Genomic DNA, 24,799 nt, shown 5'->3' on the forward strand with positions numbered 1-24,799 from the left:
TCTTTTGCCCTCTTTTAAGACAGTCCTTAAAACCTACCGTTTTCAACAAGTTTAATAGTATGTTTTTCGGCACAGCATCCTCACTTCTGTCTCAGCAAAGCACCTTGGAATGTGTCTCGACATTAAAAGCGCCATATAAACACTCAAGTGTTTGTTTATCAAGTACATAGAATTATAGAAATTACAGTTGAAAAACTCTCTTCCTAATTTGAGCTATCTAATCACATTTCCTTCCATTTTCAATCCTTGTCTGCTATTATTCCATGGCTGTTTGTAGGATCTTTATGTGCAAATCTGTAGACTCGTTTCTCACTGCAACAGTGATCACATTCTATAGTTTTTTATTGGCTGTAAAATGCTTTGTAATGTCCTGACGCATCGCCAGTAACCACAGAACTGAAAGTACTTCGTTTTGAAATCCCCTTATTAAATGTCTCTGACTCCAGTGGGCTGAAGAAGCATGCCCATAAAATAACTAATGCTTCACATTCAGAGCAGAAGAACAGGACCAGGAGTAGGCCATTTGGTCCTCTACCCTGTTCCGCCATATAATAAAATCATGACTGATGTGGTTGTGGTCTCAACTCCACTTTCCCCTGTCTGTCCCCCCTCGCCACCACCACCACCACCCCCAATAACCCTCAACTTGCTTGTCGATCAAACATCTGACAACTCAGCTTTGAATATATTCAGTTACCCACCCTCCACTGTTCTCTGGGAGAGGGGATTCCAAAGACCAACGGCCTTCCCAAACAGTTTCAGGTGCAAACTCCTACCTTTCCACTTTCAAACCACTTCAGGACCAAAGAAAACATCAAGTCCTTGTGCCTCTCATCGACCTTGCTCAAGAGCGACCGGGCTGCTAGAGCTGCCATCTTCTTGCACTTCGGAGAATCGTCATTAACAATCATCAGAGCCGCAGGTACGAAGAAAAGAGCACAGTACTGCTGAAGCAGATCCTGCCGCATAAACAAAGACATTCAGAAACAAAGGAATATTTCTTTAAGGTCCTCATTCACACAAGACTCCTGGTCTCCCCATTATTTCTAGATCGTTTTTTGTACCGTCTATTATAAAGACTGATATAATGTCGCATGAACAAACCTGAGGGAATGACTGGAAGATATATGCCAACATTTCCAAAGCAGATTCTCTTCCTATCTCATGTTCATAGCTAAACACAGGAGAAAAATCAAACTTTGTTTTAGACATAAATAGTTTTTATTTGCATTTTTTTTCAAGGTGCTGTCCCTCAAATTATTATTCCCCAAATTCTCCCAAGCCATTCGCCATATCACCGAATTTACAGTGCAGAAGGAGGCCATTCAGTCCATCGAGTCTGCACTGGCCCTTGAAATGAGCACTCTACCCAAGCCCACACCTCCACCCTATCCCTGTAACCCCATCCAACTTTCTTGGACAATTTAGCATGGCCAACCACCTAACCCGCACATCATTGGACTGTGGGAGGAAATCAGTGAACCCAGAGGAAACGCACGCAAACACTGGGAGAACATGCAGACTCCGCACAGACAGCGACCCAAGCCAGGAATCGAACCTGGGACCCTGGAGCTGTGAAGCAACAGTGCTAACCACTGTGTTACTGTGGCAGCACATTCTATTCTTCTTTTTAAAAATCTTTTTATTCTCATTTTCAACATTTTCATCAATAAACAACCAAATAAAAAACAACAAAAACAATACAGGAAAACCCCCACACACAAATCCACCCCCGCTCAATATACAGACCAAAACATCCACCCGTACATTCCCGGTTATAAAAACCCCACAAATTAACAATCCGTAAATCGTGTAACCAAAAGCACCAATACCGCCAACCCTCCTTTCCCCCCTCCCTAATGTTCAATGGCAACCAGGTTTCGGAAGTGAATAATGAACAGCCCCCATGAATTGTGAAACCCTTCCTTCATCCACTTCAGCTGAGACTTCACCTTTCCGAGAGACAAAGAAATTCAAGTGGGCGAACGCAGTAGACCAAATTGGAAGAGGGGCAAGTGAAACGCTGCTTAACCTGGAATGAGTGTTTTGGGCCTGGGATGTTACGCATGGAAGAGGTAAAGGGGCAAGTGTTACACCTTCTGCGATTGCATAAGAAGGTGCCATGGGTGATGGGAGAGGTACTGGGTATGGTGGAGGAGTGGACTAGATTGTGTCGAAGGGAACGGTCTCTGCGGAATGCTGACAGAGGGAGTGAAGGGAAGATGTATTTGGTGGTGGCATCATGCTGGAGTTGGCGACAAACCCCCTACATTCCACGTAACTATCCGAACTGGGGGTTCCATCCAATATACGACCCCCTCCTACATGCAGCCACCGGATGTTCCGCACATTCTATTCTCAGCTCACACGGACGGCGCAGCTAATGGACACCAGGAAACATACAATGGTGTATTGCTTCCTTCCAGGAGGAGTGTAATTATTGTTTGATGTCTCTTCCCAATTAAAGGAACTTGCATTTCTATAGCGCCTTTCGCAGCTTCCAGAGGTCCGAAGCATTTAATAGTCAATGAATTATTTGCCAGGTGTAGTCGCACTTGTAATGAGACGGCCAATACACACAAAAAGGCAATAAGACCTATTTTGATGATCTGAGGGTTCAATATTGTTCACATAAGCTTACTGCTAATCTTTGAAATACTGCCATGGGACCTTTATCACCAATCCGAAGGCGGGCCCTCATTTATTGTCTAGTCAAAATGTGTATCACACCCTCGGTACAGACCCTCCAACAGTGCAGCACTCCCTCAGTGCTGACCCTCTGACAGTGCAGCACTCCATCGGTACTGACCCTCTGACAGTGCAGCACTCCCTCAGTACTGGCCCTCCAATAGTGCAGCACACCCTCAGTACTGACCCTCCAACAGTGCAGCACTTCCTCAGTACTAACCCTCCGACAGTGCAGCACTCTCTCAGTACTGACCCTCCAACAGTGCAGTACTCCCTCAGTACTAACCCTCCGACAGTGCAGCCCTCTCTCAGTACTGACCCTCAGTGCAGTCCTCCCTCAATTGACTGTTTATGCCACAAGGCCATTCAGCCATCATTTCTGTGCAGGCTTTCTACAGCATCAATCCTGCTAGCCTCACTCCTGTTCTCATTTGTTTAGCACATCACTGGGAATGTTGGATTTGATGATAAGTTCAAGTTTCTGTAATGGGACCCACAACTGCCTGACTCCCAGGCAAAAGTATTATACACTGAGCCACAGCTTGATAGTTCCAGTGTAGCCAGGACTGTGCACATCACGTCTCCAATGGACTCCATTTGTTTAAAAAAACATAGTGTATCCGTAAAGAACAGTCACAGATCCAAATAAAACTTACGAAAGCTGTGCCACAATGAATTCAAGATGAGGCTTCAACTTATCACCCAGGGGATAATCCAGAATGAATTTTACATAAACCTAACAAAAAGAAACAGAGGTTAAATGGTTGCAACAGTACTAAATGGGTGCTAAGAGTACAGATGCAAAAGGAAGACAGACAGGCAGGCGGCGCGAACTGACAGGTAGGAGGGTGACCCGCGCGCCCAGACATACAGCGAGCAGAGTGATATGTGCGCCACACAGGCAGGCAGACAGAGGAACGCGTGTGCCCACACAGACATGCGGCAGAGGGGCACATGGGCTCACATAGGCAGGTGGGCAGAGGGGCATGTGCGCTCACACAGGCATGCAGGCAGAGGGGCATGTGCGCTCACACAGGCATGCAGGCAGAGGGGCATGTGCGCCTACACGGGCAGGCAGAGGGAGGCCTGGCCCACATGGGCAGGCAGGCCTGTACCTGCACGGGGAGGATAGCAAAGCGGAACACGCCGATTTCTGGGAGTGCATACTGCACATCCAAACACTTGGGGATTTCTCACATCTGGAAGTTTAACCATGAATTTCCCAATGGGTTCCATGATGGATTTGATAATGGTCAAAATGATTCTGACATGGCTATGAATTCTTGGAAGTATGGGCTCTGGAAAGGTTCCACAAATGGGAATGAAATGCTGGCTCTCTCCTGATTGTGACTGATCACTGTGATTGGTCAATAACTCCATTATCATTGCATCGTGGGACGACCAGGATGGTGGAAGGTGAACTGGGTAGATTTTGTACTTTTTGGTCCAGAAATTTCCATCTGTACAGATACTGAAGACAGTACAAAAATACTTGGATCCTTTGAAATTATAGGCACAGTCCGTTTGTCTCTCGTGGTGTGTAAAAGATTGATACCTACATCACTCACTGGGCATTTCAACTAAACAACACAACCTTGTGACACGGTGTTGATACTGACCTGACGACACTGCACGCGAACTAGCTCACTCTGTCCAGTCACAGCAAGCTTGGCTACTTTCTGCATCACATCATTCATCTCTGGAACAAGCAGTTTTCTAGACAGAATTGCCTGTGAAAATAAAAGGGGTAATTTAAACCATAAAACAGGCAGGGTATGGGTCGAACGGGACAAATCCCGGCTTTCATAGAGGCTGGAAGGGTCAGGAAAACTGGAGGCTGTACCCAAGGGCTGCTGAATCTAGCAAGATGGGGAGTACATTGGGGAGATTGGAGGGGGGGGGGGGGGGGGGGGGGGGGGAGGTTGATGCCAGGGCTTTGCAGAGGGAGGACTACTGCTCTGACAAGCATACTAGGTCCTGGATGACAAGCTCATTTGCCACTGGGCTCTGAAACTGGACGCATGGCTTCAGGACCATCTCCCTACAGACCAGCTGACTCAAACAACCCTCTTCTCTACAAACATGTGCATGCAATAAGCACTTTTAAACAAAATATTTCATAAAACTTTATTTTTAAAAAAAACACAGTAAGGGCAGCACGGTGACGCAGTGGTTAGCACTGCTGCCTCACGGCATCGAGGTCCCAGGTTCAATCCTGGCTCTGGGTCACTGTCCGTGTGGAGTTTACATTCTCCCCGTGTTTGTGTGGGTTTCGAACCCACAACCCAAAGATCTGCAGTGTAGGTGAACTGGCCACGCTAAATTGCCCCTTAATCGGAAAAAAATGATTTGGTACTCTAAACTTAAAAAACAATGAAACCGGAGCCCTGCCAAGATGATTTGAGCGGCAGCTGAACTGCCTTGGCAGGAAACGCAACACTTTATTCACTTTTGTTTTGTTTCTTCCTCAGGTGAAGGATGGAACCTGAGGAAGGAACAGTGCTCCAAAAGCCAGTGTTTGAAACAAACCTGTTGGACTTTAACCTGGTGTTGTAAGACTTCTTACTATGCTCACCCCAGTCCAACGCTGGCTTTTCCACTTCATGGTTTTGTTTCTTGGCATCTGTGCTGTAGCGATTAACCAGTCATTATTCACCTTCCATAAACCTTCTCAACCTTGGAGACTTAATCCCCATCACAGCTCCATTGGGGGAGAAAAGCCGTTCATCTCACCTGCAACCTCTCGACTCTGGTACAATTCCAGTGAGTACCAGCCACCCACCCCAATCTCTGCAATGTCCTTCAGCCCCACAAGCTTCCCCAATCCTCTTGAGCATCTCTGATTTTAATCGTTCCATTATCAGCAGTCGGCGCTTCCACTGCTTGAACCCTAAACTCTAGAATTCACTCCCTGAACCTCTCTGCCTCTTTTATTTAAGATGTTCCTTAAATCCTACCTCTTTGATCAAGCTTTCGATCACACTGTTTCAATACATCCTTAGGTTGCTCTAATTTTGCTCTTGTGAAGTGTCTTGGGCTGTTTAACTACCTTCAAGGCGCTATTAAAACTCAACTTGCTGTTGCCTCCTTCACTCACCTTCAAAAGTCCAAAAGCCGCAGCCTGACGTGATGAGTCGTAAATATCTTCCTCAGCGTATCCCAACAAGATCTGCAGCTGTTTATCAGTTATTGTGCATCCAGTCATGTTCCTCACTAGGATAGTAATTGCCTGGGGAGTGATTAACAAGTATATGAATACAATCCATTATCATTTGCACTACACTCCCTCATCATAGATACTGGGCGGAATTCTCCGCTCCCCACTCCGGGTGGGCCAGGCGACATTTTTCACAGCGACCGGCGATTCTCTGGCCCATATGGGCCGAGCGGCCTGCCGTCCCCGACGGCGGCAACCACACCTGGTCGCTGCTGTCGTGAACATGGGCACCAAATGCTGGTTTGAGGCTTGTGGGGGGCGGAGAGGGGAGTGAGCACCACGGCCGTGCTCGGGAGGGGACTCGCCCGCGATCGGTGCCCACCGATCATCGGGCCGGCGTCTCAAAGTGACACACTCTTTCCCCTCCGCCGCCCCGCAAGATCAAGCCGCCACGTCTTGTGGGGAGGCGGAGGGGAAGACGGCAACCGCGCATTTGAGCCGTCAGCCGTCATGACGTCAGCCGCACATGCGCGGGTTGGAGCCGCCCAACCTGCGCATGCGTGGCTGAAGTCACTTAGGCAACGCCGTCCCGTCATTCCCAACGGCCGAGAGTTACTGAGCGCCGCTCCTAGCCCCCCGGGTGGGTGTGAATAAGGTGAGAGGAGCGGCCTCAGAGGCCGTTGTGAAACTCGGCCGAGTTCATGACGGCCTTCCCGATTTATCGCGGGAGCGGAGAATTCCGCCCACTATCAATATTCAGCAAAAGACACTAACTATTTCCTGTCACCACAGATATCGATCAAAGAGGCACTAAACCATCAATAGTGCTGCCTATTGAAATTCGGCACCTAACGGCATTTAAAGAGAACAATTTTTTTTAATGGCTGCATCCAATCCACAACTCACAATGCAACGTGCAACAGAACCAGAGCTAGGGCCACAAGAGAAGCAAACTGCACCAGGACACTGCTGCAAAGGTTGACCCGAACTCTCATTTATCAGCTGCAAACAGGTAATGGGAGACCTCGGGCAGCAGCATCCTCTGCAAATCGCACCGGCACCAATGTGTCCACTCTGTGCGTTGTGGACCACGTTCAGAGAAACTAGCACAAGAGGTGGCTATTCGGCCCATTGTGTCCATTTCAATGCTTGTTCTTCAACTGTACTGCAGACTTTTAACCCTCTTTCCCCACATCCTTGTCAAATATTTAACCAATTCCATTTTTAATTGCCATTCTAGTCCAAGCTTCAATGGCCCCTGGATTTAAAATATCAAGTATTTTAATAACTTCTTGGGTGAAAACATCTCTAACTTTCTCCATCACTCTCTGAGTGAGATTCCTCAATTTTTATTACCGATCTGCTAACTAGAGGAAATAATCTTCCACTATTTAGCCCTCAAAACTCATCATTTTGGAAACATTTTTTTAATCTTGTCTGTTACGAGGAACAAAAGTCAAAGCATACACATTCCTCATCAATAGAACTTCCAATTCCAGGTCAGTATTCTAGCATGTTTTCCTTCTGTGTTACCTGTCTGCTTTTTGAAAAATGTAATCATTTGCAGGATGAGGCAAAGCCAGCATTTATGGCCGTCCCTAATTGCCCTTGGGAATTTGGTGGTGAGCTGCCATCTTGAACCGCTGCAGTCCATGTGGTGTAAGTACACCTACCGTGCTGTAGGAAGGGAGTTCCAGGATTCTGACCCAGGGACAATGAAGGAACGGCGATATATTTCCAAGTCAGGGTGGTGTGTGACTTGAAGGGCAAACCTTCAGGTGGTGCCGTTCCCATAATCTGCTGCCTTGCCCTTCTAGGTGGTAGCGATTGTGGGTTTTGAATGGTGCTGTAAAGATCCTTTGAGTTACTGCAGCGCATCTTGTAGTTGGTTCACACTGCTGCTACTGTGCACTAGTTGTTGATAGTGGTGGATGGGGTACCAATCAAGTGAGCTACTTTAACCTGGATGCTGGCGAGTTTCCGGAGTGTTGCTGGAGTTGCGCTCATCCAGGCAAGAGCATTCTATCACACTCCTGACTTGTGCTCTGTGGATGGTGGGCAGGCTTCAGGGAGTCAGGAGGTTGGGTTTCAGAGGCCTGGAAATGGTCAGGTGTTCAACCATCACTCCTTGACGACTCTCTCTTGACCAGGCCGGCCAACTGAGGTGAAGTCTCCCTCAGAGTGTGGTACAAGGAGCCAGCAGGGAGAGCTGGACAAATCACCATCAACAGCTGCCAGCAGAGGTGCTGCCTCTCCATCCCCGCACCTCTGCCCCCAACAGCTGAGCTGACGGACGGGAATTTAGCAGCTTTAATGGGGTGTTCCACTCGGCATCTTTTTCAGAAAGCAAAAACATTTTTCAACGAGTAGCAGACGTCAGTAGGATGGAGACTGGTGAAAGCAGGCAAAGGGCTGATTGAATTTAAAGTAGAGAAGTGCAAAGTAGTAGGAAGAATAAGACAATATAAACCAGAGTCAAGTTTTAAAAGAGGCGCAGGAAGAGAAACACCCGGGAGTGCATACACACTCATCGTTAAAAGTGACAGGGCAAGTCAAGACGACTTAAAAAAGCACGGGGAACGTCGGTCTTATAGATGGGACTCTTAGGAGTACAAAAGCAACACAGACGTGTTTAACCTTTATAAAACGCTAGTTAAACACCAGCTGGAGTGCTGTGCCCAATTCTGGGCAAAATAGTTCAGGAAGGATGTCTAGGATTTAAAGAAGGTGCAGAAGTGATTTACTGGAATGGTGCTGTTGCTAAATAACTTCAATTATGTGGAACAACCCGGGAAGCTGGGTTTGTTCTCATGAAGAGCAGAGAAGGCTAACGGAAAATTTAAACCTCAAGGGGTTTTAGAGGAATAGATTGGGAGGTGATTCCAGTGGCAGGACAACGATTTAAAATAATTTACACGTTAGGGGATATTTATGGTGTAAAATGTTACCTTAAAACAGTTCACAACCAGGTGAAAGTTCTCTCCCTTCCCTGCTCCAGCCTTGGCGTAATCCTTCAGTAACAGGAACAGTTGTTGGGTCAGCTGATCAGCCAGTGTTTCAGTGGACCTCAGTGGAAATTTCAGTACCCAGGTGAGGCACTGCAAAGCAGCTGTGATCACCTGCAGATGCAAAGCAATGACGCATTAGCAGTTAACGTTCATGTAGGAACACTCTTAACAGTTTTCAGTTTGTTACATGATTACACCCAGCAGGATGTATAGAAATGTCGATGCCACTGATGTTTCAGCGAACCATATTTAACCCACCCAAATGTTAAAAGACTAGGGGCGCACGGCAGCCTTCACAGCCACTTCCGGGACCGATTCTCCCCCTTAGCGGGGCTAGGAACGCGGCCCCGTGCGTCACGGCCTTGACGACGGTCGTCAAGGCCGCACGTCAAGCGTCACGGCGGCTGACGCGGCCGACATGCGCAGGTTGGACAATGCCAACCCGCGCATGCGCAGTTGGCGTCTTTCTCCTCAGCAGCCCGGCAAGACGTGGCGGCTTGATCTTGCCGGGCGGCGGAGGGAAAAGAGTGCGTCCGTTTTGGACGCTGGCCCGACGATCGGTGGGCACCGATTTTGGGCCTTTCCCCTCCAGAGCACAGTCGAGGTGCTCCCGTGCCAATCAGGCCTCTAGATGCCCCAAACGGGCATCTGGCGCCCGTTTCATGACGGCAGCGAGCAGGTGTGTTTGCTGCCGTGGTGAAACAGGCATGAAGGGCCGGCCGCTCGGCCCAGGAGAATCGCCGCTCGCCGAGTGGCGATTCGTGGCGTTGGGGGGGTGAAAAATGTCGGGAGGCCCTCCCGCTATTCTCCCACTCGGTGTGGGGGGCGGAGAATCACGCCCTACAAGTTAAGGGGATAACTAATTATTTCTTTACAAGTATTTTTTTGGCTGAGATGCACTTTGAGGATTGGCAGCTGCAGGTTTCTTTTTTTCTGAATAAAGTAACATTACTGCAAGTTAATGATAGAACGACTTGCATTAATATAGTGCTTTTCTGCTACAGTACCTCACAGCATTTATCGCACATTTGAATTATAATCAAAGTTGAAATGTGGCAGCCAGTTTGCAACAGCAAGCTCCCATAAACAGCAATGACCAAGATAATCCTTTCTTTTTGTGATGTTAGTTGAGACACAAAATATTGGCCAGGATACCAGGAGGAAAAACTTCCCTGCTCGTCTTTGAAATAATTGGATCGCCTGCACCTACCTGAGGGGGCAGAGGTGGCTTTTTGGTTAATGCTACACCTGAAAGATGACACCTCCGACAGTGCAGCACTCCCCTCAATACTGACCCTCTGACAGTGCAGCACTCCCTCAGTACTGACCCTCTGACAGTGCAGCACTCCCTCAGTGCTGACCCTCTGACAGTGCAGCACTACCTCAGTACTGACCCTCTGACAGTGCAGCACTCCCTCAGTACTGACCCTCTGACAGTGCAGCACTCCCTCAGTACTGACTCTCTGACAGTGCAGCATTCCCTCAGCACTAACAGTCTGGCAGTGCAGCACTCCCTCAGCACTGACCCTCTGGCAGTGCAGCACTCCCTCAGTACTGACCCTCTGACAGTGCAGCACTCCCTCAGTACTGACCCTCTGACAGTGCAGCACTCCCTCAGTACTGACCCTCTGGCAGTGCAGCACTCTCTCAGTACTGACCCTCTGACAGTGCAGCATGCCCTCAGTACTGACCCTCTGACAGTGCAGCATTCCCTCAGTACTCACCCTCTGGCAGTGCAGCACTCCCTCAGTACTGACCCTCTGACAGTGCAGCATTCCCTCAATACTGACCCTCCTGATAGTGCAGCACTCCCTCAGGACTGACCCCTAAATGTTCTCTTACCAACACTTGATCCACTCGGCCCACCTCATTTCCAAGAGCCAGGTCTGGCAGTGCCTCCTTCCTAATCGCACTGGAAACATACTGAAGAAAATATTCCTTAACGCACTCTAGGAACCCCTGCCCTTCACACTACTATCTCAGTCTACATTTGGATAATTAAGGTTCCCCGTTATAACTACACCATAATATTTGCACCTCTCTGCAATTCACTTGCAAATTTCTCCCTCTACATCCTTCCCACATAATTGGTGGCCTATGAAGTACACTGAGCAATGTAACTGCAGGTTTCATGTTCTTTAGATCTAGCCAAATAAGATTCAGTCCTTGGCACCTCTGGGTCACCCTCTCTCCCAAAGTCCTGCATTGCTCTCCTTAATCAATTCCATTCCCCCTCCTCCTTTGCTTCCTTCCCTTCCCTATCTTTCCTGAGGGACTTGCAATGCTACAGTATTTCAATCCAAGTATTACAAACTAAACAAAGAAAATTCAAATACTCAGGATATAACCGACCACGTTCGATAGTCCATTAAATATTTTGGTTTGTCATAAGATGAAGCAAGTGAGGGTACAGTTGTGAACAATGCTCACCTTTACATGCATGGACTGAAGACAGTCGATCAACACCTGCACAAATGGATCCATCATCTCCAAAATGTGGTCCTCTGAAGAGTTCACTTTTGATCTTTTCAAACTCATATGCAACAACTGGGGGGAGATAAAAGAACAAAATAGCAAATCAAGACTTCTGCCCACAAGCATGACGTGAAATCACCCAGGAAGCAAAGTGACTTTAGAATGCAGAGTGGCTTTGACAACCATGTCGGCTGTGGGGACTGGAGTCACATGCAGGCCCAGACCAGATAAGAACAAGATGATCCTCTGGAGCAGTTGGTTTTCTTTCCCCAACAATCCGGTAAGATTTCATGGCCTTGTTTTTTTTTTGGTGCCAGACAACCAACGTCTAGATTTATTCCAGTTTCACCACTTGCCACGATGTCACCCAAGAAGAAGCACAACTCTATCCGACTGATGCTACAGTGTGGACAATCTACAGCCCAAGCTACCTAAAATAACCCAAAATGCACTTATGGGTTTAACTAGAGAGCCATGAGTTGACCAACCACATTCCAGTTATCTCTTGCTGGTAAATAAAACTTAGGGACTCCGGGTATCTGAGTAGTGCAGCAAAGAAGGTATTACAAAGACATATCCTCGCTTCCATGGGTGCCAACTGTGTGCTTCTAGAATGTGAAGTCCAAGAGCAGCACGGTAGCATTGTGGATAGCACAAATGCTTCACAGCGCCAGGGTACCAGGTTCGATTCCCCGCTGGGTCACTGTCTGTGTGGAGTCTGCACGTTCTCCCGGTGTGTGCGTGGGTTTCCTCCGGGTGCTCCGGTTTCCTCCCACAGTCCAAAGATGTGCAGCTTAGGTGGATTGGACATGATAAATTCCCCTCGGTCCAAATTGCCCCTTAGTGTTAGGTGGGGTTTCTGGGTTATGGGGATAGGGTGGAGGTATGGGCTTGGGTAGGGTGCTCTTTCCAAGAGCCAGTGCAGACTCGATGGGCCGAATGCCCTCCTTCTGCACTGTAAATTCTATAATTCTATAAGATCACTTCAATTGCAAAGCAAGGTTTTATGCCGATACTGAAAATGCATCTAAATGCTCAGGAGCAGAAATTTGTACTGAAACACCTTTCCGAGACTAATTCAAGAACCCTTCAGGACAAGGAACAGATGGCAGCAATTCAGTCCCTCCAGAATGTTCCACCATTCAGATCATTAATGATCTGTTACTGAATTCCACTTATTCCACTTGGTTCTATAACTTTTAATCGCCTTGCCTAACAAAAAACAAATCTTAGTTTTGATTATTTTCATTGAACCCTCCAGCCACAGCAGCTCTTTCGGGGATTGGGTGGGAGGAGGTGGAGAAAGAGTTCTGGATTTCCACTGAAAAAAACCCCATTTATCCCCACTCTCTGCCTTCTTTTTGTTTTAAATTTGTTTTTATTAAAGCTTTTTTCAAACAGAATTTTTACATAACTAATAACAGAAAAATAAACAAAAAATATTTAACAAAACTAGGTGGCTGTTATCATTATACAAAAATAAAATCTGCATTACATAGAAGGTTCCCCCACCTGAGCCCCCCCCCCCCCCCCCCCCCCCCCCCCCGGCCATTGCTGCTGCTGCTGACATTTTACCGCTCCCCAAGAAAGTCAAGGAAAGTTTGCTACCGCCGGGAGAACCCCAGCAAGGACACTCTCAAGGCGAACTTTATTCGCTCCATGCTGAGGAACCCAGCCATGTCACTAACTCAGGACTCCCTCCACATTAACAAGATCCGTCTTCGGGCTACCAGAAGGGTAACACTCTGGGTTTCACGACGGCGTCGGAGGCCGCTCCTCGCCCCCTATTCCCCCCCCCACCGTACAAGTCCTTTTCACACATTCTTGTTTTACGGCCATTGTTAAGTAAATATTTAGGAACCTTCCAGCCTAATACCACATTGCTAACATGCTACAAGGATTGCAATAATTTGAGGAAGTTCATATTAGAACTTGCGAGTAAGTAAGGGTGGGCAGCTGGTGTGGCTTTAAAAGGGGGAAATCAACGGGCATGCTCACAGAAACTATATCGTTCAATGTCGCTGGGTCAAAAGCCTGGAACTCTGCCCCTAACAGCACTGTGGGTGTACCTACACCACACGGACTGCAGCAGTTCAAGAAGGCAGCTCACGTCCACCTTCCCGAGGGCTATTAGGGATAGGCAATAAATGCTGGCCTCATCAGTGATGTCCACAACCCATGAGTCAATAACGAGAAAACGAACTGAAACAAACTTAGAAATCACGGCGTGAACAGAAACCCTGATCACTTACCCTCAGGCCGGTGTCGACCAGGATGTGCATGTTGGTCTTTGTGCTGGTGGCAGCTTTCTCGCCTTGACGGGTCGGTGTGGGGGGCAGTAAGAGGCAGCTCTGGGGCTTCAGACCAGCGCGCGATTCGAAAGCCTTCTTGCGTTTACCCCTTTAAAGCGACATTCGGCAATGTTAGAAAAAAAAGCATACCACACAGAAATAGGCAATTCAGTGCAACTGGTGAATACTAGAGTTTAGGCTCCATGCGAGCCTTCTCGAAGACCACTTTATCTCCCCCCATCAAATACCTTTCCTCCGCCTTGTGGATGTATCTAATCTCCCCTTAAGCCATGTATTTGCCTCAGCCACCCTAAGTGGGCTGTGAGTTCCACATTCACACAACTCTGAGAGATAGGATAAACTGTCACTTAGAAAAGGCACGGATTGATCAGGGATAGTTAGCATGGTTTTGTTAAGGGAAGGTCATGTCTTACTAACATAATTGAATTTTTTGGGGAAGCAACATGTAGGATTGATGAGGGAAATGCAGTGGATATTGTCTACAAGGATTTCAGTAAGACATTTGACAAGGTCTCCAAATGGCAGACTGGTCAGAAAAGTGAGATCTCATGGTGTGAAGAAAATACTCTAATAGGTAGAATTCATATAAATTTAGGACATTATACTTTAGAATTGAGAAAATGGACACAGATTCATGGATAGCCATTTTTACCCCAAAGCTTTCAACATATACATGGGTAGCACTAACTCAACAGCTCTGCTTCCAACAAATGTTAGACAGACCTCATCTGTGCCACGCACAAGGCATAGCCTTTTGAGTTCTTTTAACACCAGCAATGAACTTTTGGAGAAGAAAAAGGATAGGCTCTAAATGCACTTTCAAAAGAACTTTAGGAGAATTTATGATGGTACTGTTTCTCCTTATCTATTAAGACAACATTCCTAGAACTTTGCTCAGCGAATCAGAATTGGACATGATCATAGGAATGTAGATTTATCACAAATACGGTAGCATTGTGGATAGCACAATCGCTTCACAGCTCCAGGGTCCCAGGTTCGATTCCGGCTTGGGTCACTGTCTGCGCGGAGTCTGCACATCCTCCCCGTGTGTGCGTGGGTTTCCTCCGGGTGCTCTGGTTTCCTCCCACAGTCCAAAGATGTGCAGGCTAGGTGGATTGGCCATGATAAATTGCCCTTAGTGTCCAAAATTGCCCTTAGTGTCCAAAATTGCCCTTAGTGTTGGGTGAGGTTACTGGGATATGGGGATAGGGTGGAGGTATTAACCTTGGGTAGGGTGCTCTTTCCAGGAGCTGGTGCAGACTCGATGGGCCGAATGGCCTCCTTCTGCACTGTAAATTCTATGAAAAAGTCCCTATTTCTCTATTAAAAGTTTCGAATCATTTTTTTTTTTTTTATAAATGTTTTTATTCAGTTTTCGTATTTTATATTGAACAAATTACAAATTGTTAGGAGAGAGAAACAAAAAAAAAAAAAAAAACAAACAAAAACAAACACGCAAAAATTAACATACATATTTACAGGTAAGCATCTTCGTAGTAGTAACTGCGCCCCCCCCCCCCCCTCAACATGTTTATTTAGCTTGGTTTTGGGCCTTAGCTAGCCATCGAACCCCCGTAACGAACCTGTAGCCCCCCCCCCCCCCCTCCCGCTACCTTCCCCCGACTATTCTTCCTCTTGTACATTGGCCACAAATAGGTCCCGGAACAGTTGCATGAATGGTTCCCACGTTCTGTGGAAGCCGTCGTCCGACCCTCGGATGGCAAATTTGATTTTCTCCATTTGGAGAGATTCCGAGAGGTCGGACAGCCAGTCCGCAGCTCTGGGCGGTGCTGCTGACCGCCAGCCAAACAGGATTCTACGGCGGGCGATCAGGGAGGCAAAGGCAAGGGCATCCGCCCTCCTCCCCAGGAATAGATCTGGCTGTTCTGAAACCCCGAAGACCGCCACTATCGGGCATGGCTCCACCCTCACTCCCACCACTTTGGACATTACCTCGAAGAAGGCTGTCCAGTACTCCACGAGTCTCACTCTATGCGGATGATCTGCTCCTCTATATCTCGGACCCACAAAGCAGCATGGACGGAATCATCGCGTTCCTGAAAGAGTTTGGAGCCTTCTCGGGCTACAAACTCAACATGAGCAAAAGTGAGATCTTCCCATTACACCCGCAAGGGGGGGGGGGGGGCAGCACTAAAGGGGCTGCCGTTCAAACAAGCCCGACATAAATTCCGCTACCTGGGGATCCAAATAGCCCATGACTGGAAAGGGATCCACAAATGGAACCTCACCAGCCTGACGGAGGAAGTTAAAAAGGACCTGCAAAGATGGAACACACTCCCGCTCTCCCTCGCGGGGAGAGTTCAGACGATCAAAATGAACGTACTGCCCAGGTTCCTCTTCCTGTTTAGATCCATTCCGATCTACATCCCCAAGGCCTTTTTCAAAGCGCTGGACAAACTCATCATGGCGTTCGTATGGGGGGGTAAAAATGCTAGGATCCCAAAGAAGGTCTTACAAAAAACAAAAACCAGGGGAGGGTTAGCCCTCCCGAATCTACAATTCTACCACTGGGCAGCAACAGCCGAGCGAGTAAGGGGATGGATCCAGGAGCCAGAAGCTGAGTGGGTGCGTGCGGAGGAGGCCTCCTGCATGGGAACCTCCCTCCGGGCCCTCGCCACGGCAGCACTCCCATCCCCACCCAAAAAACACTCCAGCAGCCCAGTGGTGACAGCCACCCTCCAATCCTGGAACCAACTGCGGCAGCAACTTGGCCTGACCAAAATGTCGAACAGGGCTCCCATCTGCAACAACCATAGGTTCAAACCAGCACTGACCGACGCCACCTTCAAAAGGTGGAGGCAGGACGGGGGGACACTGACAGTCAGGGACCTATACACGGACGACAGGATCGCAACACTGGACGAACTGACAGAGAAATTTCAGCTAGCTGGGGGGAACGAGCTACGGTACCTGCAGCTCAAAAACTTCCTACGAAAGGAGACAAGGACGTACCCACAACCGCCACGACAGACACTACTGGAAGACCTACTGGACGCAAGTATCCTAGAGAAAGGGAACTGTAGTGACATGTATGACCGACTGGTAGATAGGGACGACACCGTACTGGACGCAACAAGGAGGAAATGGGAGGACGACCTGGGGATGGAGATCGGGTGGGGACTCTGGAGCGAAGCACTGCATAGGGTCAACTCCACCTCCACGTGCGCAAGGCTCAGCCTGACGCAACTAAAAGTGGTACATAGAGCCCACTTAACAAGAACCCGTATGAGTAGGTTCTTCCCGGAGGTGGAAGACAGATGTGAACGGTGCCAAAGAGGCCCGGCCAACCACGCCCACATGTTCTAGTTTTGAATCATTTTAGGCAAAATTAGGAAGAATTAGAGGTAAACAGGGAAGATATTAAGAACATTGTATGTATATTTTGATCAGTTATCAGATTTACAGCGTGGATATAATAAACCCATTTTAACAATTAAATAATATTTCTAATAAAGGACAAATCAAGAAGGCGGAGTTTAATCAATGAAGTCATACCAATTCCTGCTGAAGAATGATGTAATCTGGGGCGGGATGAATCGCACGGGGCCGGCGTCAATCCCGCCCCCGCTGTGTCCCAAATTCTCAGCCCCCTGAGATTCGGTCGGCGGGCCCCCCGCGGCGATTCTCCGGCCCGCGATGGGCCGAAGTCCCGCCGCTGACAGGCCTCTCCCACCGGCGTGGATTAAACCACCTACCTGACCGGCGGGATTGGCGGGGCGGGCGGGCTCCGGGGGTGGGGGGAGAGAGGTGCGGGGCGATCTGACCCCGGGGGGTGCCCCCACGGTGGCCTGGCCCACGATCGGGGCCCACCGATCCGCGGGCGGGCCTTTGCCGTGGGGGCACTCTTTTTCTTCTGCATCCGCCATGGCCTTCACCAGGATATCTGGGAAAAGGTACACGGGCCCGGCTCGGAGGAACAGAGACCCTCCGCCCGCCGATCGGTAGGCAGAACTCTGAGGTCTTGCCAAATAGAACCATACCTAACCTAAGCCGGCGGGACCCGGAGAATCGCCGGGGGGGGGGGGGGGGGGGGGGGGGGGGGCGCTTTCAATGGCCCCCGACCGGCGCAGCGACAATCCCAAGGGCGCCCAAGAATCGGCAGGCCGGCGACGGAGCGGCGTGACGAGATTCTCCCCCTCCCCTTGGCGATTCTCCGACCCGGCGGGGGATTGGAGAATCCCGGCTAATATCTCTGTGTAGTCGCTTTCTATTGGGGAGATGTGGTTCACGTTGTCAGACCTAAAATAAGAGTCTGTGAAGTTGCTGCCTTGAACACAGGTGAGGGTGATTGTTGAGGGACTGCTTCCAATATAGTGCAGTCCCCATTGGGGCTAGAGTTGTAATCCATTTAGGGCAGCAGTGGTTAGCACTGCTGCCTCACGGCGCTGAGGTTCCAGGTTCGATCCTGGCTCTGGGTCACTGGAATTTGCACCTTCTCCCCGTGGGTTTTGCCCCCACAACCCAAAAGGTGTGCAGGGTAGGTGTATTGGCCATGTTAAAATTGTCCCTTGATTGGAAAAAAATAATTGGGTATTTTAAATTAATATTTTTTTTAAATGTTGTAATCCACTTCAATGGGACACAGGGGAAGATGGTAGGTCGAATCCAAAACTGGCTCATCGACAGGAAGGGTTTTGGTCGATGATAGTTTTTTTGTGAATGGAAAACAGTTTTCACTGGTGTTCCACATGGCTCAGAGTTGGAACCCTTGCTGTTTGTTGTATATTAATGACTTAGACTTAAATGTGAGTGGCATGATTGGGAAAATTGCAGATGACACAAAAATTGGCCGTGTTATTGAGAGAGAAGAGGATAACTGTTGAACTCTAGAATGATATCAATGGTTGGTTGAGTGGGCAGAGTAGCAAATGGAATTCGATCTGGAAAAGTGAGAGGTAATGCATTTGGGGAGGGCAAACAAAGCGATGGAATAAGCAATAAACAGGAAGCTATTGAGAAGGGCAGCACGGTAGCATGGTGGTTAGCATAAATGCTTCACAGCTCCAGTGTCCCAGGTTCGATTCCCGGCTGGGTCACTGTCTGTGCGGAGTCTGCACGTCCTCCCCGTGTGTGCGTGGGTTTCCTCCGGGTGCTCCGGTTTCCTCCCACAGTCCAAAGATGTGCGGGTTAGGTGGATTGGCCATGCTAAATTGCCCTTAGTGTCCTAAAAAAATAAGGTTAATGGGGGGGTTGTTGGGTTACTGGAATAGGATGGATACGTTGGCTTGTAGGGTGATCATTGCTCGGCACAACATCGAGGGCCGAAGGGCCTGTTCTGTGCTGTACTGTTCTATGTTCTATGTTGAGAAAATCCACAGGTCTATGAAATTGGCAGTGCAGGTGGATAAGGTGGTCAAGAAAGCTTTCCTTTATTGGGTGAGGTATTGAATAGAAAGGCAGGGATCTAATGATGAAACGGTTTAAAACTCTGGTCAGGTCACAGCTGAAACTGTGTACACAGGTCTGGTCACCACAATTCAGGAAGGACATAATTGATCTGGAGAGAGGGCAGAGGAGATTTGCAAATATGTTGTCAGGGCTTGGAAATTGCAAATATAAGATAATGAATAGGCTAGGGTCATTTTCTTTGGAACAGAGGAGGCTAAGGGGTGACCTAATTGAAGGTTACAGAATTATGAGGGACCGAGAAAGGATAGACAGGAAAGACTTGTTTCCCCTCGCTGATAGGATTAATTACCCAAGAGCTTAGATTTAAAGTGATTGGTAGAAGAATTATAGAAGGGACAAGAGACAAATCTTTTTTACCTCGAGGGCATTGGCAGTCTGGAATTCATTGCCTAAATTGGTGATTGAGGCTGAAACACTCAACTTCAAAAGGTTCCTGGATCTGCATCTGAAGTGCTGTAATCTGCAAGACTACGGGCAACACAGTAGCACAAGTGGATAGCACTGTGGCTTCACAGTGCCAGGGTCCCAGGTTCGATTCCCTGCTGGGTCACTGTGCGGAGTCTGTACGTTCTCCCAGTGTCTGCGTGGGTTTCCTCCGGTTTCCACCCACAGTCCAAAGATGTGCAGATTAGGTGGATTGGCTATGCTAAATTGCACTTAGTGACAAAAAAGGTGAGGAGGGGTTATTGGGTTACAGGGATAGGGTGGAAGTAAGGGCTTAAGTGGGTTGGTGCAGACTCGATGGGCCGAATGGCCTCCTTCTGCATGTTCTGTATGCTCTATGTTCTAAGTGCTTTAAAATGAGTGGCTAGTTTATTCTCTCTTGGGCTGGAACGGACATGATGGGCTGAATGGTCTCTTTCTGCGCCAGACCTTTTCTATGGTTCTAGTGAGTAAAGTCAAGTCACCATAGTTCCAGATAACCATTGGTTGCTCTGCCCTTTTGCTCTGAATCACAAACCGGCAGTCCCGTTGACTGAGCTAAGCACCATTATCGTCATCGAGCAACATTTCGCAATATATTCCAAACAAAATACCAATTCCTAAAACTCCCAAAAATGCTATCATAGGACCTCTGGAAGGGATCAAGTCAAAGTGGGAGGAAGAGTTGGGAGAGGGTTTAGAGTAGGGGTTCTGGTGTGAGGTGCTCCAGAGAGTGAATGCTTCCACTTTGTGTGCGAGGTTGGGGCTGATACAGCTGAAGGTGGTATATAGAGCACAATGGCGAGGATGAGCCGGCTCTTTGAGGAAGTAGAAAATGTACGTAAATGTTGAGGGGGAAGGCGCAAAGCACGTTCATATGTTTTGGTTCTGTCCAAAATTGGAGGATTACTGGAGGCTTTTAGGGTAATATCTAAAGTGGTGCACATGAAACTGGACCCGGGCCCTCGGGAGGCCATCTTCGGGGTGTCAGACCTGCCGGGGTTGGAAACGGGTGTGGAGGTAGATATCGTAGCCTTCGCCTCGTTGATCGCTCGAAGGCGGATCCTGTCGCGATGGAGATCAATCTCTCTACCCTGTGCCCTGGCGCATCAGGGGGTCCTGCTGGAATTCTTGACGCTTGACAAGGTCAAATTTGAACTGAAGGGAAGAATGGAGGGGTTCTACAATTCATGGGCGTTATTCATTATGCACTTTCGAGAATTGTATTACATTGAACATGAGGGGGTTGGGGGGGGAGAGGGGAGGGTTGGGAGAGGGGGGGTTTGAGAGAGGGGGACAGTATGTATTAATGGTGACTATGGGTAATTCCTGATTCCTTTTTGTTATTTGTTTATGTTAACATGTGGGATAATGTTTGGGGGTTTAGTGGGAGGATGGGATCATTGTTATTGATATGGGGATTGATATTGCATTCGTTACTGATTATTGTTGGGTGTAAATTTGGGAGAAAATGTGAAAAAGGCGAATAAAAATATATATTTTTTAAAATGCTGTCATAGGTTTAACTGGTGAGTCATGGGTTGACCAATCACATTCCATTTACCTCTCGTTAGCAAGTACAATTTAGGAACCCGGGTATCGCATTAAGCAGCAAAGAAGCTATTACAAAGACAAAGCTTCGCTTTCAGAGCTGCCAGCTCGGTGCTTCTAGAACAGGACTACAAGGAGAGGGATTAGGGAAAATGCCTTCACAGAGGGGCATTGCAGCATGAAATGCTTTGCTGCAGGGTGCAGCTGGGGCACAGACTATTGCACCTTTCAAAGGTGCACGGGATTAACAGATGAAACCGAGGAAGAGACAGAATTAATTTTGGATTGTTAACCACACACAGAGACCTTTCACCTGATCAGCATTACGTACATTCTCAATACATATTTTAAACAATCCCTATTCTCTCAAACAGCCAGCTAAATGAATGATCTCTCACTTTGTTCTCTTTGCCATCAATGGTAAGCTCTGTGTCACCAAGCCATGGCTCAGTAACAGGATGGAGTCGGCCGTCATTTCCTCATTCAGCAACAGACCAGACACAATGCGGTTAAATGTTTCCTGAACCTTTCGAGCTTGCTTAAGGATGGTGGTGTTCTCCAATATCTGAAAATGTAAAATGTCACATAAACATCCTGTACCAACCTGCACCTTTGCTGTAGTAAAATTCCCATTGGATTGTGTCCAGCCGAGGTGGGCTGTGTAACTATTCAAACTGTACAAGAATCAATGATTTTCTATGTGCAGTGGAGAGAAGCGTGCATTGTTTGCTGCCCACTGACGTGATCAATAAACTGTGTTACGTTTGGAACAAACCCAAGTGTTGGTGGATTCTTCTGGATTCATTCCCGCTAATAGAGCCATATGTAGGTCAGACCAGGTAAGGTGCAGATTACCTTCCCTGAAGGACATTAGTGAACCAGATGGGTTTTCATGACAATTGATGAGTGTATGTACATTCCATTATACACGCTCAATCTGTACAAGTGGGGTGAATGAGAAATCAGCCAGCGAATGACAGAGCTAACCTAGCACATAGACGTTGGCTGAACTTTGTGGCAATGACGGTGAAACTGCAAGCATTCACCATTATCACCCCTCTTAAACTAACAGCAACACCTGGAACCCGTCTGTGTGTCTGTATGTGCAGATATCCAGAACCTGCTGTCAGCAACAAAATTCTTCCCCAGAGGGTGTGCTGTTGACGCCCTCAGACTGTAATTAGTTAGAAATCATTAATCACGCAAGGACTTTCACTGCACTTGTCTCATTGTAACAAATCTTCGAACGGTTAAACCTTGTTGAGAAACTGGGTTTTTAAACAGTGTACCAAATGCAGAATTACTCAAAACATCCTCACTGGTTTTGAAATGTCATTTTATATTTGTTAAATGTCCAATTCTTCCATTATGATAAAAAAATGCAGATTTAAAAAAAAAAATTCAAATAGTTTTATAAGTTTGTTTTAAGATCGTGTCTTAATCGCATGTAGATGTCCCAATGATTTGTTTCCCTACTTATAAAATTTGAAAAATACTAGTGTAGGGATTTGGTGGTTTTTACTTCCTGGTTTGCTGCTGTGAAAATACTTCAGTACGATTGGCTGCTTAATCTGCTTGATGGCACCACTGTTGGTAGACAACTGTAGATCGGTGGGTTCAAAATGCCATTGGGAAAGAGATTTTTGATTGGCAGCTATCGTCCACGCCAGTGCAAAGCATGGTTAACTGCTGTACGGATGTTACCTCTTTCAGTGGCAGTATCAGCTTAGTAACTTGAGCCTTCCCCACAAACTGAGCCAGAATCTCATAGGAGTCGTAGCTTTTGCTTCTCCTCGCTTCCATCACTTTGCTCACAATTCCTCTCACTTCTTTCTCTTCAGCAATTTCACCAAACAGCTCATGGTTAAAAATCTAAGGAAAAAGAAAAAAAGAGAAATTATCTTCCGCTGATAGTAACTTGGTTAAGAGTTCAGTACGATACGGTTTTTAACTAATAACACCACTAATGCTACCAGAAGCAATAACTGGATGCAGCATTCATCATAGAAGTGGATAAATATTTGACAAAAAAAGGTTGAAAGGACATAAGCAAGGACAAGTTAAGCATTGAAGGGGATCGCTTAGGCCGAATTAACGTAATGCTCTCATCCTCCAAGACTAAATCTGACGAATTTAAGAGTGATATTTGACACGGTGCCAGTCATGGCTCAGTTGGCAGTATTCTTGTCTCAATCAGTGGGTGGGTTCAAGCCCCAGATCAGACACTTGAGCCCATAATCCAGGCCACTGAACAAGTGCTGCACTGTCAGAGGTACTGGGTGGGATTCTCCGATCCCCCGCCGGGAATTGCGGCGCGCCGGTCAGCGGCCTCCCCCCGGCGATTCTCCGGCCCGTGATGGGCTGAGTTCCCGCTTGTTTTTGCCGGGTCCCGCCGGCGTAAATCATGGTAGGTCCCTATCGGCGGGACCCAGCTCCATGGCCGGCCTCCAGGGTCTTCGTGGCGATCTGGCCCCGGGGGGAGCCCCCACGGTGGCTTGGCCCGTGGTCGGGGCCCACCGATCTGCATGCGGGCCTGTGCCATGGGGGCACTCTATTCCTACGCACCTGCCAATGGCCTGCGCGAAGGTGAACCCCCCTGCGCATGCGTGGGGATGACGTCAGCAGACACTGACTCTCCCGCGGATGCGCGGACCTGCGCTGGCCGGCGGAGTCCCTCCGGCCCCGGCAAGCGTGGCGCCAAAGGTCGTCCACGCTGGCCGGCGGGGCGCAAACCACTCCAGCGCCATCCTAGCACCTTTGGGGTGGCCCGACGCCGGAGTGGTTCCCCCCACTCCATTGCGCTGTTTCTGCCCGCCCCGCCAATTCCCGGAAAATCCCGCCCACTGTCTTTCAGATGAGATGTCAAAGCAAGGGTCCATCCGCTCTCTCTCGCATGGACATAAAGAGGTCTATTGCAAAGAAGAGTAGAGGGATTCTCTCCTGTACCCTGGGTCAACATCCAAAACAGATTATGTAGTCAACTATCATTGTTGTTTACATGGAAGCTTGCTGAGCATAAATTGGCGACTGTTTTTCCTCCATTACAACAGAAGTACTTCATTTGTAAAGCACTTTTTGACATCCCGAGATTGTGAAAGATGCTATATAAATACAACATTTTTTCATTCCGTAGTACATGAACACATTAATAACTTCAGAGAATAAACTCTTACCGAGATGAGAACATCCATACAAGGGTCTAAATCGGCACTGTTAAGTTTAGGTACAAGGCTCTTTAAGAGCATATAGACCGTGTAGGTCAGAACATGAACCTAGCAAGATAGAAAAGAGGAGTCGCAGTGAATAGAAACCACCAGACATAGTCTTAAAACAGAGTTACATATATCGTTAGTCAAGGTAATAGAAAGTTGCGTTGAGTTTTAACACAAGTACCTAAAAAATAACAAAACATTATATTGTTTTCATTCTAATCCTTCAAATTACATAGATCACAGGATTGTCTTCCTGACAATATTAAAGATTTGCTGAAAGGGTAGCTAAAGGTTAATAACATCTTCAATTTTTTTGCAATCTTACTCTTCAAATGCTAATGTAATTTAACCCTATCTATCTAATCAACAGGTGTGTGATTGAGGGCAAATAATATCAGATCTAATTGTCATTCTAGTAAAGCCGATCGTCGTTCCTTCACTGTCGCTGAGTCAAGATCCTGGAACTCCCTCTCTAACAGCACTGCGGATGTAACAGCACCTCAGGGTCACCAGCGATTCAAGATGGCAGCTCACCACCATCTT

General features: G+C 47.8%; 1 protein-coding gene across 1 annotated transcript in view; it reads right to left on the reverse strand.

Moving 5' to 3' along the window:
- Nucleotides 1–24,799, reverse strand: part of utp20 (UTP20 small subunit processome component) — a 141,080-nt gene that overhangs the window by 21,987 nt on the left and 94,294 nt on the right. The window contains exons 44-54 of the mRNA XM_038780162.1: nucleotides 24,218–24,316; nucleotides 22,749–22,916; nucleotides 21,443–21,609; nucleotides 13,581–13,728; nucleotides 11,284–11,400; nucleotides 8,794–8,964; nucleotides 5,786–5,917; nucleotides 4,308–4,418; nucleotides 3,345–3,424; nucleotides 1,105–1,174; nucleotides 777–959 (exon numbers count right to left, since the gene is read on the reverse strand). Of these exons, the coding sequence (XP_038636090.1) occupies nucleotides 777–959; nucleotides 1,105–1,174; nucleotides 3,345–3,424; nucleotides 4,308–4,418; nucleotides 5,786–5,917; nucleotides 8,794–8,964; nucleotides 11,284–11,400; nucleotides 13,581–13,728; nucleotides 21,443–21,609; nucleotides 22,749–22,916; nucleotides 24,218–24,316 (1,446 nt within the window). The remainder of the gene's footprint in view (nucleotides 1–776; nucleotides 960–1,104; nucleotides 1,175–3,344; nucleotides 3,425–4,307; nucleotides 4,419–5,785; nucleotides 5,918–8,793; nucleotides 8,965–11,283; nucleotides 11,401–13,580; nucleotides 13,729–21,442; nucleotides 21,610–22,748; nucleotides 22,917–24,217; nucleotides 24,317–24,799) is intronic.

The sequence above is a fragment of the Scyliorhinus canicula genome, chromosome 20 (assembly GCF_902713615.1).
Source record: "Scyliorhinus canicula chromosome 20, sScyCan1.1, whole genome shotgun sequence".
In the NCBI taxonomy this organism is placed as follows: Eukaryota; Metazoa; Chordata; class Chondrichthyes; order Carcharhiniformes; family Scyliorhinidae; genus Scyliorhinus; species Scyliorhinus canicula.